Source organism: Mesoplodon bidens, assembly GCF_964165515.1.
Source record: "Mesoplodon bidens genome assembly, chromosome: 2".
Lineage (NCBI taxonomy): Eukaryota > Metazoa > Chordata > Mammalia > Artiodactyla > Ziphiidae > Mesoplodon > Mesoplodon bidens.
Genome location: NC_138177.1, coordinates 141,311,385 through 141,326,600, shown reverse-complemented (window position 1 = coordinate 141,326,600; position 15,216 = coordinate 141,311,385). Strand labels below are relative to the sequence as shown.

The 15,216-nt window shown below is 40.4% G+C and overlaps 1 protein-coding gene across 4 annotated transcripts in view; it reads left to right on the top strand.

Annotated features, from left to right (window-relative positions):
- TCEANC2 (transcription elongation factor A N-terminal and central domain containing 2) overlaps positions 1–15,216 on the top strand; it is a 41,676-nt gene that overhangs the window by 4,569 nt on the left and 21,891 nt on the right. Inside the window, exons 1-3 of one of the 4 annotated variants that reach the window (XM_081223045.1) lie at positions 151–265; positions 916–1,059; positions 13,652–13,793. In XM_081223045.1, coding sequence (XP_081079171.1) covers positions 958–1,059; positions 13,652–13,793 — 244 coding nt within the window. In that variant the 5' untranslated portion in view covers positions 151–265; positions 916–957. Of the gene's footprint in view, positions 1–150; positions 311–385; positions 504–915; positions 1,060–13,651; positions 13,794–15,216 lie in introns of those variants that run through there. The other 3 variants (XM_081223043.1, XM_081223046.1, XM_081223044.1) reach the window with 3 other exon arrangements.

The following is a 15,216-nucleotide window of genomic DNA, read 5'->3' as shown; positions in this document are numbered from 1 at the left end:
GGCATGTAGTTCTTCGTAGGCGGGAGGAGCACGGTGGGTTGGGAAAGTTGGTCTCGGAGAACTACAGCCGCCCTAGGTGCGCCCGAGCCCGCCCCTTCGCGGTGTATTCTGGGGAATGTGGTTTGGTTCACAACCACCCCCTCTACCCCGCTGACGGGCGTCGGTGTTCTCCCGGCTGGCTGAGCCTCTAACGAGAAACTGCAGCCGTGGAAGGAAGCGTCGGTTTAGTTCTGACCCCCAAGGTCTAGGCTTGGGCCCTCAGAGGGTGCGTTCTGGAGAGGCCCAGCTGCTGGCAGGGCTGCTTTTCCTGGTGGGTCTCACCCCACGTGACATCGTTTTCAGGCTTCCCCTTCCTGGGCTCCTGAGTGCGGAGGGCAGAGGAAGGTGGTGGTTCCCTTTGCTCTGGGATCAGAGCAAGTCAGTCGTGGTTAGGGTCCTTTGACCACGGAGTAGTTCCTGGAGATGACTGGTTGCTGTGAGGACCCTGCTGAGATCTGGAGGAGGTTGTTGGTTATTGGTTACTAGGGGAACCCTTGGGGTTGTGGCTATGGTGCGGTAATTAAGACAGCTTCATTGAACCGGGGGGAACTCTGCCACAACCCAACCTAAATTGGAGGAGGCTTTAGAAGTCACCAGGTTCAACGCCTGGCCCAGTATTGGAAGCCCCTCTACAGTGTGCACTTCTGAAAGCTAGGCACCTCCTAATTCAGGAAGTAGACCCATCATTATATACAGTTTTCAGTTTTTAGGAAGATGTTTCTTTTTCAGGAGGAAACCTTCCTGTGAATTGCACCCAAGAGTCCTAATAATTCAGGAATGCTTCCAGAGTGTGTAGAACCCAATTGTGTCACTTTAGGGAACACACATCACAGAAGCTTTGATGACGTTTTAGAACCTGCCCTCTTTCTTGAGCAGATCACGGTGCAAACACGTGAAGGTAGTTGGAGTCCCCTAGCAATGGATAAATTCGTCCTTCGAACACCCAGAATCCAGAATAGTCCTCAGAAGAAAGCTCCTGGAGGAAAGATTTACAAGCAGGCCACGATTGAATCTCTGAAGGTGAGAGGGGATCTGGGAGTGGAGAAAATGTGCAAAGGACTGTGATAGCCAGGAGGTCTGGAGGAGTTCTACTATGGAAGACCTGTGAGTTACTTATTTCTGTGCCTCCTCCCCAGAGTGTTCCTGACCACTCCAGGTTTGTTTCTGCCATACCTTGTTTATCAATTCCTGCACTTCCGTTACACTCTTCTAATTACTTTGGCTTTGTGGTATGTTTTGCTAGCTGGTAGGATAAGTCCCCTAAGTTATTCTTCTTTTGCAAAATTTTCTTGTCTATTAAATGGAATGTTAAAGTACCAAATATGATTTTGTGTTCCGTGTACAAACTCAGTAAGATTGGGTGATGATACCATACCCTCATATCCTATTGACCAGAACCGTATCATATGGCCTTTACAGCGACAGCTGAGACTGGAAGAGAGACTGTTAAAATAGACTCTTTGCAACCTCAAACTGTCTGACTTCTGTTAGCAAGGAAGAGTCAAGGAATAGACACAGGATAGACAACCAACAGTGAATCAATGGATATAAGTACCCAATTAGTGGTAATTATTACTTCACTAAAAACAAACAAAAAACCGTTTGTAATTAGTTCCCTTTGTCTTCTTGAACCTCTCCTCCTACATTACTGACTTTTTCTTTTCGGTTCCCTTTATTGCTTCCTGTTTTCTCCACTAGACTACTAATGTTTGTGCTCCCCAGAGCTTTGTCACATTTTATGTGTTTGGCCAGGGTGATATTCATCTTAAGGCTTCCCGTGACTGCCAAACTTGCACCTCTAGACTAGATCTCTGAAGGTGAGAGTGAGATCTGGGGCCAGAGGAAATGCACAAAGGACTGTGATAACAAGGTGGCCTTCTGAGTACTTGACTGATATACTCAGTTGGATTTCTCTTCTAGATGTACCACAGGCTTACCAGACCCAGATTAGAAAGCAGTAAAGGGGAGTATAAACAAAAGCCCTGGGTTCTAGGCCCTACTGTGCAGCTGTGTGATCTTTAGCAAGTCATTTCCTTCTCTGGGATCTCACTTTGTCCTCATCTAGAAAATGTGGTGTTTGACCTACAGCAGTGTTTCTTCAAAGGAACACTGTTGTCCTTTGGGGCAAGATAATTGTTCATCATTTGGAACTGTCCTGTGACTTGCACAAAATTTAATATCCCTGGCACTCAGACAGTAAATGTCAGTAGCAATGTCCCATTGTGATGACCAAAACTGCCCTACATATTTACAAGTACCCCTTGGTTGAGACCTACTGAGCTCTAGATGGTCTTTAAAATCTCCCCTAGTTTTGCAGTTTTGTGACTTCCTGGAACACATTCAAGGTTTTCAGCTGTTTGTCAGAGTATCCATGGATAACTGTACACAGTAGTGATTCTCAGTGAGGGATGGTGGTGGGCAGGATTGTGATATCAGACTGTCTGGAAGAAAAAGAGGATGGTAGTAATTGAACTACATGTACACTCACATACAAATACCCAGATTCTAATATACCTTCACCTGACCCTTCTGCCCTTTGTGTCCCCACGTGGGCCCCAGTTGAGAATCACTGTGTGTGATGATGAGAATGAGCCTAGTGAAGATTATGGAATCAGAATAAACAATAGGCATATGGAATAACATTCTCTTTAAATGGAATAGTTTTTCTTCCAAACCTGTTTTTTATTCTCCTGTATTTATTTTATATCCATATACCAAGAAACTGGGACTAGAAACTTAGAAATGATCCTTAATTCTTCTCTCTTATATCTAGTTTTCAATTCTCTCTCCTAAAAATCCTTTTTGCCCTTAACATCTCCCACTTTAAATTCAAAATCTTGTTGAGGGCTTCCCTGGTGGCACAGTGGTTAAGAATCCACCTGCCAATGCAGGGGACATGGGTTCGAGCCCTGGTCCGGGAAGGTCCCACATGTCGCGGAGGAACTAAGCCTGTGCGCCACAACTACTGAGCCTGTGCTCTAGAGCCTGCGAGCCACAACTACTGAAGCCCGCACACCTAGAGCCTGTGCTCTGCAACAAGAGAAGCCACCACAATGAGAAGCCCACGCACCACAACCAAGAGTAGCCCCTGCTTGCCTCAACTAGAGAAAGCCCATGCGCAGCAACAAAGACCCAACTCAGCCAAAAATAAATAAATAAGTAAATTTATTTTAAAAAAAATCTTGTTGAATTTAGAGCAGTGCCATGGTCTGTTAACTTGTCTCTGTGCCCTTGGCATCCCCTGTCATTCCAGCCTCCACACTTAAGCCAGAGAAATAAGTCTTTAAAAAAAAAAAGAAAATCTACTCACCTCCGTGCCCGAGGAAACCACTTCCCTAGTGGTTTCAAATTACCTTTTGATAAAGACATTTCTTTACGTGGTACCCAAGGCCCTCTTGTGACCTGGTACCTGCTTGCCCTGCTGCTCTTCTTATTTACATTCCATCCAGTGTCAACCACTCACAATTTCCCAAAGATGTTGTGTTCTTTCATACTTTTGTACCTTTGCTTATGCTGTCCTGTTTGCCTTGAACAGCTTTTTTCTCTTGTCTTGGAGGCAATATAGTACAGTAATTAAGAACACAGACTCAAGCCAAACTACCTGTGTTAAAATCCCGGCTCTGCCACTTAAACTACCTGTGTGACCTTGGACAAGTTAACCTCTCTGTGTCTTTCCTCATCTATAAAATGGGATTAATAATAATATCTATTTTATAAGGTAGTTATGAAGTTTGAGTGAGTCGATGTATGTAAAGTGCTTGGAACAGAGCCTGGCACATACTAAATACCATGTAAGTGTTTGCTGTTATCAGCTACTTTATGAAATCCTTTGTTCCCATGATCTAGTCAAGAGTTTCCTCTGCTATAAGGTCTTTCCTAACCACCCTCTGTCCCACAGATACAGAGCCAATCTAATCTCTCCCTTCTCTAAGCCATCCCTATATCTTAACATGCCTCCACCATCGCACTTACTGGTGCTATATAGTAAGTGTTTCTTTACATGCCTGTGTCCCGCTACACTCTCAGCTTCTTGAAAGACTATGTCTTATTGGTTTTGTGGCTCTAGTAGCTGGCATGGGGCTTGGCATATAGAAGGCCGTGGTGCATTTTTCTGAATGACGAAATGGTTAGTTTTTTTTTTTTTTTTGACTGCACCCTGCGACATGCTGAATGACCAAATGAATTAAACTCTAAAAGCCTTGGCATGGCATATGAGACCCTTTCTATTCTGTTCTGTCTGAGGTGCCATCTCACCTCATCTCTTATAGCTCCCCATTCACGGGAATGCATTCCAGCCACACCCCATTTCTTGCTCTTCTCTATCTAAGCTATTCTCTTTCATGTCTCCAGGGCTTTGACTTGATGTTGGTCCCCTTTCCTGCATCTTTTACAGAGTGAATTCCTACCCATTTGTCATCCCGCTCAAGTGAATCTTAGATTGTTTCATGAGTACAGGGACCTTGGACATTTCATTTACCTCTCCACCCTTGGACCTATCACAGTGCTTGGCACATACTAAGTGGTCAATAAATATTTGTTAAATAAGTGAATGATGAAATGCTTCCTGGGTCCTTTGTGGGGAATTAATCTTTCCCTCTTCGATACTCTCTTGGCACTTGGTTCAAATATCCGTTGTAGCACTTACCTTACTGTATTGTTATTATCTGATTACCTGTAGTTTCCCCAATCTATTATGAACTATTAGGACTGGGACTGCAGTCTCTTATATTCTGATTCTGCTTTAAGACCTAACACAGTGCCTGCTACATTGTATGTAAAAATTTATTGAATAAACAATAATCATTATTTGGGGATGCCCTTGCTGGGTCTGGATAGTAAGCTACTCCACAAATGTTATTGTGAAACAACTTTATGCTCAATACTATGCTAGGTACTTCAGGGAACATAAGAAAAATTTAAGATAAAAGTATGAGCCTTAAAAAAAAAAACAACCACCTGCCAATCAGTACAGGGGACACGGGTTCGAGCTCTGTTCTGGGAAGATCCCACATGCCACGGAGCAACTAAGCCTGTGCACCACAACTACTGAAGCCTGCACGCTCTAGGGCCCGCGAGCCACAACTACCGAGCCTGTGTGCTGCAACTGCTGACGCCTGCATGCCTAGAGCCCGTGCTCCGCAACAAGAGAAGCCACCGCAATGAGAAGCCTGCATACCGCGATAAAGAATAACCCCCACCTGCTGCAACTGGAGAAAGCCCACATGCAGCAACAAAGACCCAACGCAGACCAAAAAGAGAGTTAAGAGAGGAAAGAGCTCAGCATCTGTTTTAGTGGTCAGAGCACCTTAAAGAGATGGAAAGATTTGGCTAGGTAGAGGGAAGGAGTGACATATAACTATTCAGTAAGTGGTACTTGCTGTTCTCTTTCGTTTATGCATGCACACATGCTTACTTTCCTGTGTACACAATGACAAATTAAAAACAAGTTGAGTTAAATATGAATTCTAGAGAGTTAACTAGGTCCACGTTCTGCCAAGTGACTATTCCCACACACCACTGTCATGTTTTAATGACAAGAATCTGCTGAATATTCAAGCCTCAGTTTCCTCATCAGTAACATCAGAAATAATATTTAACCTTCAGGGTTGTTATGAGGGCTAAATAAAATGCATATTGAAAGGGCCAAGCATTGTATCTGGCACATAATAAAAACTAATAAATAGTTCCCTCTTGTATGGAAAAAGAGAGGCTGCATAGTAAAACTAGAGCTGAGAATGGTGATGATGATGGTGATGATGATAGTAATAATGATTCCTGCTTACATTTATTGAGCCCATTTCTGTGGGCCAGGCATTGTGCTAAGTGCTTTACATATATTAACTCTTTAAATTCTAATAATAGCTCTGTGAAATGGATGCTTTTATCATTTATATTTTACAGATGAAGAATCTAAGGCACAGAGAGATTAAGTAGCTTGTCCAAAGTTATGAAGCTGTCAGTGGCAGAGCTGGGATTTGAACTAGAAAATCTGGTTCCACAGTCTGTGAACTAAAAAAAAGTGGAGGTTTCTGAATGCCAGCAGAGGAGGTATAAAAATCTTGGAATATTAGGACCATTGTACTTCTGTTATCAGCATATTACAAGTAATTTTGCCATAGTCTTATCACATGCAATAAAAGTGACACTCAATAAGCTCATGTGGTGTACATTTGAATAGTAAAGGTTAATTTGGTTAATCTCTTCTTTCTCCCTAGGGAAAGTGATTTCTTCTGTTGGTTGCAATAGGAGATTTTTTTTAAATGGAAAGATTCTGAAAAGATGCTAATTATTTTAGGTTCTGCACTTAAGAATGCTCTATATATCTTTATACTCCCTTTGTAGGATTGACTAGCCAATATGTTGTCCCCTGCCCCCACCAGTGGAATGGTGCCCATTTTATTGCTTATGAGCGAAGCATTTTCTTTAATTCGTTTTACCAAACCTGATATTCCAGCTATCCACAACTGTAAGACCAGATGGTATTTTGGAGAGCACCTTTTCTTTCTGGCAGTAACCATTCCACTACTCATTATAGCTTCCCCATTCATATTTTATTTCCACTTCCCTTTTTCCTCTAAGTAATTCAGATAAGAACTTGCAGTATCCGTTTTGGGGCCTATGTGTGGACAGAAATAGGGAAACATTCTTTGTATGTATATGGAATTCTCTGGAGCGGACTGCTATATTTTTCTATTTTTGCCCTAATATTTCATATCTGAAAACTGTACTGTACTTAGTCCTTGAGGGTAGATAAAACTTTGTTCAATTACATCTACTGCACACTGGGGATAGAGAGACAAATAACGAACTGTTCTGGCCCTCAAGTTGTTCATAGTCTAATGGAGAAGACAGCCTTGTAGATAACTATTTGCAGAAAGTACAGATGGGGTAATTGAAGCCTGTATGGATTACAAACTCAAAAGGGAGTTTGGTCAGATGCGGTTGGAGAGAGGCAAGCAAGGCTTCATACAGGTGGTGATTCTTGAAGAGTCTTTCAAAATAAGTAGGTGTTATCACGTGGTTCAGGCAGAGAAAGAGCATCCCAGGCAGAGGATGTGAAATACTGTGGTTTGTTTAGGCAGCTTCAAATAGTTTGATGTATGTTGAGCCAATGGTGAGGCTGAAAAGGATGTCAGGAGCCAAATCATATTTATTAAGACCTTTTATGCCATACTAAAGAGCTTAGGCTTCTGTAGTTCCATATGCTGGAATGATCTGATATGAAACCCCCAACCTCATTCCAGCCTTGTAGAAATGCTTGATAAAAAGTCTCCAATACAGGGACTTCCCTGGCAGTCCAGCAGTTAAGAGTCTGCTCTTCCACTGCAGAGGGCGTGGGTTCCATCCATGGTTGGGGAACTAAGATCCTGCATGCTGCATGGTGTGGCCAAAAAGGAAAAAAAAAAAAAGTCTCCAATACAGAGCTGAGCTTGAAAAGAAGAAAGAGAAACCCTCAGGTGCCAGGAAGAAAGAGGAAACCCAGACCCAGAGCTGGAGATAACAGGCATACCTTGGAGATATTGTGGGTTCGGTTCTAGACCACTGCAATTATGCGAATTTTTTTGGTTCCCAATGTATATAAAAGCTACGTTTCCGCTATACTGTAATCTGTTGAGTGTACAATAGCATTATGTCTAAAGAAATGTACATACCTTAATTAAAAAATACTTTATTGCTAAATAATGCTAACCATCATCTGAGCCTTCAGCGAGTTGGAATCTTTTTGCTGGTGGAGGTCTTGCCTCGATGTTGATAGCTGCTGACTGATGAGGGTGGTGGTTGCTGAAGGTAGGGGTGGCTGTGACATTTTCTTAAAATACGACAATGAAGTTTGCCGCATCAATTGACCCTTCCTTTCATGAATGATTTCTCTGTAGCGTGCAGTGCTGTTTGATAGCACTTTACTCACAGTAGAACTTCTTTCAAAATTGAAGTCAATCCTACCAAACCCTGCTGCTGCTTTATCAACTAAGTTTATGTAATCCTTCATTGTCGTTTCAGCAATCTTCACAGCATCTTCACCAGCAGTAGATTCCATCTCAAGAAACCTCTTTCTCTGCTCATCCATAAGAAGTAACTCCTTACCTATTAAAGTTTAATCATGAGATTGCAGCAATTCAGTCATATCCTTAGGCTCCACTTCTAATTCTAGTTCTCTTGCACTTTCCACCACATTAATTCCTCCACTGAAGTCTAGAACCCCTCAAAGTCATCCATGAGGTTTGGAATCAGCTTCTTCCAAACTCCAGTTAATGTTGATATTTTGACTTCTTGTGAATCATGAATGTTCTTAATTGCATCTAGAATGGTGAATTCTTTCCAGAAGATTTTCAATTTACTTTTCCATCAGAGGAATCAACTATCTATGGCAGCTGTAGCCTTACGAAATGTATTTCTAATGTATTTCTAGATGCATGTATCCTAGAAATGTATTTCTAGGACTTGAGAGTCAAAATTACTCCTTGCAGCGGAATGGATGTTTTGTTAACAGGCATGAAAACAACATTAATCTCGTTGTACATCTCCATCAGAGCTCTTGAGTGACCAGGTGTATTGTCAATGAGCAGTGATATTTGGAAAGGAATCTTTTTTCGGAATAATAGGTCTCGACAGAGGGCTTAAAATATTCAGTAAACCATGTTGGAAACAAATTTGCTGTCATCTAGGCTTTGTTGTTCCATTTATAGAGCCTAGGCAGAGTAGATTTCGCATAATTATTAAGGGCCCTAGGATTTTCAAAATGGCAAATGAGCATTGGCTTGTACTTCAAGTCACCAGCTGCATTAGCCCCTAACAAGATCGTCAGCCAGTCCTTTGAAGCCAGCATTGACTTCTCTCTAGCTATGCAAGTCCTAGATGTCATCTTCTTCCAATATGAGGCTATTTTGTCTACACTGAAAATCTGTCATTGATTATCTTAGATGGATCTTCTGGATTACTTGCTACAGCTTTTACTTAAGCACTTGCTGCTTCCTTGTACTTGTATGTTATAGAGATGGCTTCTTCCCCTAAACCTTATGAACCAACCTCTGCTAGCTTCAAACTTTTCTTCTGCAGTTTCCTCACCTCTCTCAGCCTTCATAGAATTGAAGAGAGTTAGGGCCTTGCTCTAGATTAGGCTTTGGCTTAAGGGAATGTTGTAGTTAGTTTTTTTGTTTTTTTACGATTCTGATTTCTCTCCTCTCTTAACATATCAGTTATACTTCTTTATTTTTTTGAATTTTATTTTATTAATTTTTTTATACAGCAGGTTCTTATTAGTTATCCATTTTATACATATTAGTGTATATATGTCAATCCCAATCTCCCAATTCATCACACCATCACCCCCACCCCGGGAATGTTGTAGTTAGTTTGATCTGTGCAGACCACTAAAACATTCTCATATCAGCAATAAGGCTGTTTTGCTTACTTATCATTTGTGTGTTCACTGGAGTAGCACTTTTAATTTCCTTCAGGAACTTTTCCTTTGCATTTATGACTTGGCTAACTGTTTGATGCAAGATGCCTAGCTTTTGGCCTGTCTCGGCTTTCAACATGCCTTCCTCACTAAGCTTAATCATTTCTAGCTTTTGATTTAACGTGAGAGACGTGTTTCTCTTCCTTTCACTTAAACATTTAGAGGCCATTGTAGGGCTATTAATTGACTTAATTTCAGTATTGTTGTTCAGTATTGTCTCAGGGAACAAGGAGGCCCAAGGAGAGGGAGAGAGATGGGGAAATGGCTGGTTGGTGGAACAGTCAGAATATTTATCAGTTAAGTTTGCTGTCTTGTATGGGCATGGTTTGTGGCACCCCAAAACAATTACAATAGTAACATCAAAGCTCACTGATCACAGATCATAACAAATATAATAATAATGGAAAAAGTTTGAAATGTTGCAGGAATTACCAAAATGTGACACAAGAGACACGAAGTGAGCAAATGCTGTTGGAAAAATAGCATCTGTAGACTTGCTCGTTGCAGGGTTGCCACAAACCTTCAATTTGTTAAAAAAAAAAAAAAGCAATATCTGCAAAGTGCAATAAAGTGAAGTGCAATAAAACAAGGTATGCTTATATATAGTTCCATGCAAACCAGGTACAGAGTTTAGGGGCTGGGGTTTTAGGGCCAGTATGGGGACAGCAGATAAGGCTTCAGGCCACATGAAGCTGGGAGTCAACACAGGGCTACTATGCTTTTGAAAAATGAACTAGAAAAATTCCATCCACCAGTCCAAGGAATCAGCATGAAGATTGTATCATCTCAGGGTTTGAGTTCAAAAAGAGTTGACCATAATAAATTAGAACCTCACACTTATTACTATGTGTGTATATATATTTTTAACTTCGTGCTATCTGCAAAGCTGAAAAATTAACATAAAAACTGGCCCAGAACCAGGGAAATCCAAAGGCCTTGGCAAAGGCAAAGGTGAGATTTCCCTGTTAAGGCGCTTCACAACCTAGAGTACACAGGACTCCTGTGGAAAACAATCTCCATTAAAGATGAATTCATGGTCAAAAATTGCAAAGCTCTACAATAAAATAAATTACCAGGAGGGAGGATGAGCAGGTAGATGTAAATAATAGAATTTCTCCTCCAAGAAGCAGAGATAACAGTCTGAAAGAGACCTTAAATATGTTTAAAATGTTCACAGGATAATGAAAGTAATAGAAATGATAAGAATAGGATAGTATGAAAAGAAAACAGGCAGATTTAGAGAAAAAAAACAAAAACAGAATTTGTCCAATGAAAAAGCATATCTGTTGACAAACACATTGAACAGGTTAAAAGTAGGTAAGTCATAGCTACGGAGAGACATGCTGAATTGAAAGCTAGATCTGAGGAAATCACTTAGAATGCATCCCACAGAAATAGAAATATGACAAGTTAAGAGACTTGAAGGACAGGCAGAGACCATGTATATTTCTAATAAGCATTTCAGAAGGTAGAGACTTGTGAGGAGGATACTGGTATAGATTTCATTGAGTATCTTAAAAATTGTAAAGGCAAACACTAAAATGATAGAAATAGAATGTATAACTTCCAAACCATAAAAGAAAAAACAAGATTAAAGAAAACTCAGGCTGTTAAATAAAAGATAAGAAAAGAAGAAAAAAACAAAGAGAAAGTATGTCCAGTGTATCAGTAATCATAATAAATGCAAATGGATTAAACATGCCTATTAAAAGATAGAAACTCTCAGATTGGATAGGGGAGGAGGAGCAAAATAAAGCAGCCATAGGCTATTAAAGCGTAATGACCCAGAAAAAAGTTGAAAGTAAAGGATGGAAGACATATGAATGTATGATAGGCAGGAGTTCATTGAAGCAATGTTTATAATCGGGGAAATGTGAGGGGGGAAAACGTCCCTAAATATCCATTAGGGGACTAGATTTTAAAATTCTAAGACATTGTATATAAAAATAATGGAATAATATTCAATACTATTAAAATAGATCATTCTATATAAAAATAATGGAATAATATTCAATAGTATTAAAATAGATCAACTGGGTTTATACATATCAGTATGGATAAATCAAGAAATTATATGGAGTGAAAAAAGCAAGCTGCAGAATATTATATTTACACCTTCTTCCTACTGAAACTATCCCTTACCTGGTGGCTTCATCGATGTATTTGTCATACCATTTAATATTAATACTATTTTATATTGTAACAGCTCATAAAAAAGTCCTCTGTCTCAATTTTGGCTAGGGCTCCTAAAGGCTGAGAACAAAGGAATAGCTATAAAATGGTGTTCCCAAATGTTATTCTAGACCATCTCTACAGAACTTGTGAAGGCAGAAAATGAAGACCAGTTTTGGAATCCTGAACCTATCACCTACCTTAGGCAATAAAGAAAGTTGAAGGTAAAAAAAAAAAGAAAGAAAGTTGAAGGTAAAGAGAGGAGATAGAATTCCTTTGGATAAAGTGGGAGGGCTATGGTATTTTCACTTGGAGAACGTGACCTCAGTTCCTGGAGTTGGTGGACCCAGAGACCAGACCTGTGCCTGGGAAAGTCTAAAAACAGGGTGGCAACTGATGCCACAAGAAGGAGAAGTGGCTGCTGTGGGAAAGCTGTTATGCACAGAGTTTTTCAGGGCAAAGATGTGGGCATAGTGGAGAAAATGCTCACTGGCCTGGAGTTGAATTAAAGGGGCTCAGTTCACAAGGATCCTTGGAAGGGCAGTGGGACCCCTACAGTGAGAGTGGGTGAAGCAATTGCCAGAAACTGGAGACTTAGGGTGGACCTGTAAGCGGCTGGCTGGAAGAGGCCTTGCTAGTGTTGTGGGAACTGCAGGTGAGATCTCAACCATGGGAGCTCTCCACGGAACCACAAAAACACCTCATGAATATCTGCCAAGTCTAGAGAGCACTGAAACCTGATGAGCGTAGCATCACAACCAAAAATAAGGCTTTTGCTTTCCCTTACTGCTTCTTTTTTTCCCAGTTTCGAACCTGGAAGGGCCAAAGACCAAAGCAAACAAGCAGATGGGGGAGGAGGAGAAGCAGAGGTGGGGAAATAGAGAAGTCCCCAGACATCCCCTTCTCCCACCACGGGCAGCTAGGCTAGACCCCAGCCAGGGAGGGAGTTGAGACTTTTTGGGTTGCTTTTTATTGAACTATCCCATGCATGTAGAAAAGTAGACAAATATGTACATCTTAACAGATTTGCACGGAGAGAACACACCTGTGTCACCAGTATCCAGATCAAGAAACAGGACATTTATCAGAAGCTCCTGTGCCCCTTCCCAGTCCCTACCCGGGCCTACCTCCCCAGGGTAATAATGATAAAAGCAAGAAAAAAAATTTTTTTGTGCAATTATAAAAGCGACTTTATTTTTTTCTCCCAGTTTACTTAAAAAAAAATCTTAGTTGAAATAATTTCAAAACTACGGAAAAGTACAAAGTACAAAGACCTTCCTCATCCCTTTCACCCAGATTCCTTAATTGTTAATATTTTACACTTAATGGAAAGATTCGTGTCAACTTTAAGATAGTGGTTTCTTCTAGAAACGGAAGGAAGGGAATGAAGGGTGAAGGGTGTAAGGAGGCTTGAACTTTACAGTGTTTTATTATTTTATGTGTAATGGTAAAATGTTAACTTTTTTCATTATAAATAGTGAGTTACTCTACCTTTTTATGTGTTTAAAGTTTTAAAAAATTCTTCAAACAAAAGAGGGTTTGAGTTTTACCATCTAGGAAGTAGGGAGCTGTGTGCTTTTTATTGTTGAAATAAATATGTCTTTATAACTTCTCTGCTCTCTGTCCTTGCCTGTGAATTAAGATACTTAAGTGAGCTATATAAGGTTGATTCACCTCAGCATCATTTTTCTTTTCTTCTCCTCCTTACTGCCTCTCAGTGCTAAGTGCCCAGTGGTGTCTGACATGGTAAGATTAAAACTTGCACTTTTCCTAATAGATGTAACTCTCTTCCTGATTTGCAGTAAGCAGGAGCTGCTTTTAAGCAATTACCCATCATTTGGGGCCATCACATATATTGTGCTTTCGTTCAGGTCATAATCAATAATTCATATGTCAGTAGGAGCCCCATTAGCTCAGGTGAAGGCAGATGTCTTTCTAATGAAAATGTTCCATTTTCCAAATGACTTTTCTTTTTCTCAGAGAGTTGTGGTTATAGAAGACATAAAAAGATGGAAAACTATGTTGGAGCTTCCTGATCAAACCAAAGAGAATCTAGTTGAAGCCTTACGAGAATTAAAGAAGAAAATACCCTCCAAGGAAGTGTTAAAATCAACAAGGATAGGTATGTTCCTTCCGAATTTTATAAGTGCTTATATTTTATCTCCTTCTTTCTCCTTTCCTCCCTCCCTCAGACATTATCTGTCATACCAGTGCTTCTCAAACTATCTGTGGTGAGAGATCGTTGTTTAAGAAATTCTCCATTGGTTGCAGACTAATACTTTTAAAATATAATAAAAATTACCAGAAAAATGAAATTAAAATATACAAAATGTAAGCCCTACTTTTAAAAAAAATTATACTCAACAAATGTAGAAGTACTTTGTCAAAGTTTTCAATGCTTACTTCAGTTTCTGTACTTACTGCATGAACTTGTAACTAGCATGATCTGTGGATAACGTTTTGAGTGTGCTTGATGCTGGGTGTGCAAAAATGAAGAAGACATGATTTGTGACCTCAAGGAACTTAGGGCTGGGTGGAGAAACAAGCAGGTAGACAAATGGGAGCAGTAAAATAGTATAGGTTAAAAATAAAAACATATAAATACTGTCCATGGAACCATTCTCATCTGTACAAGGTATATGCTGGCACAGAGGACAGGGTAGTCTTACATCTGGGGAATTCAGAAAAGGCTCCATAGAAGAGGCGACATTTCACTTAAATCTTGGCTTTTCCGTCTTGAGTAGAAATAACTTCCAAAGCATGGTTTGTAAAAACAAAATAATAGCAACATTTGCTGCTACATCATTTATTACAGCATTGGAGATATTTTAAGAGGTAAGTCAGGAACTACGTTGAATTACCATTTTAGTACAGTACACAACTGTGAATAATATGCGAGGGAGGGCCAACATGTGTTCCTCAAGCTGCTCCCAAGTCCCCAGGGAGTCCAGGGTAGTCGTTCACAGCTGCTGTTCTTGCCCTCACCAGTGCAGCCATTGCCTTCTCTGCCTCCCCTTGACCTCTTGTTCATGAGAAGCAGGAGAGAAAGCAGCTTCAGACTGGCGCTAACAGCTGGCAAGAGCTGTGCGAAATTCCCCAGAGGTTCCCCCAAGAGTCTTGAGAGTTGCACCCCTGTAATATAAACCAGAATCTGAGAAAATTAGATGCTTAAAGAACATAAAACCCTATCATTATAGCCAAGGAGAGTCTCCCATCTGCTGCTAGATTTTCTCTTTATAGGTTGTGGTCACTAGAGGGCAATAAGACCATTCATATGAGCAGATAAGGTATTTCCACCAGTAGAGGGTACTAGTGGTTAATATTTTATGACATGTATACATGTACATATGTGTATGTATATGTTCATATTTAGGCACACCACAAATACCACTTACAATCAGATCTTAAATATCAACATAATAGTCTGGAATTGTCCTACAAATACAGAACAGATGACAATTTTTTAAAAATCATTTCTGTTTGTCCTTTGAGTACCATTGTGAATATGCTTTCAAGAATGGGTGTGTCTGATGTTCAGAGATTCC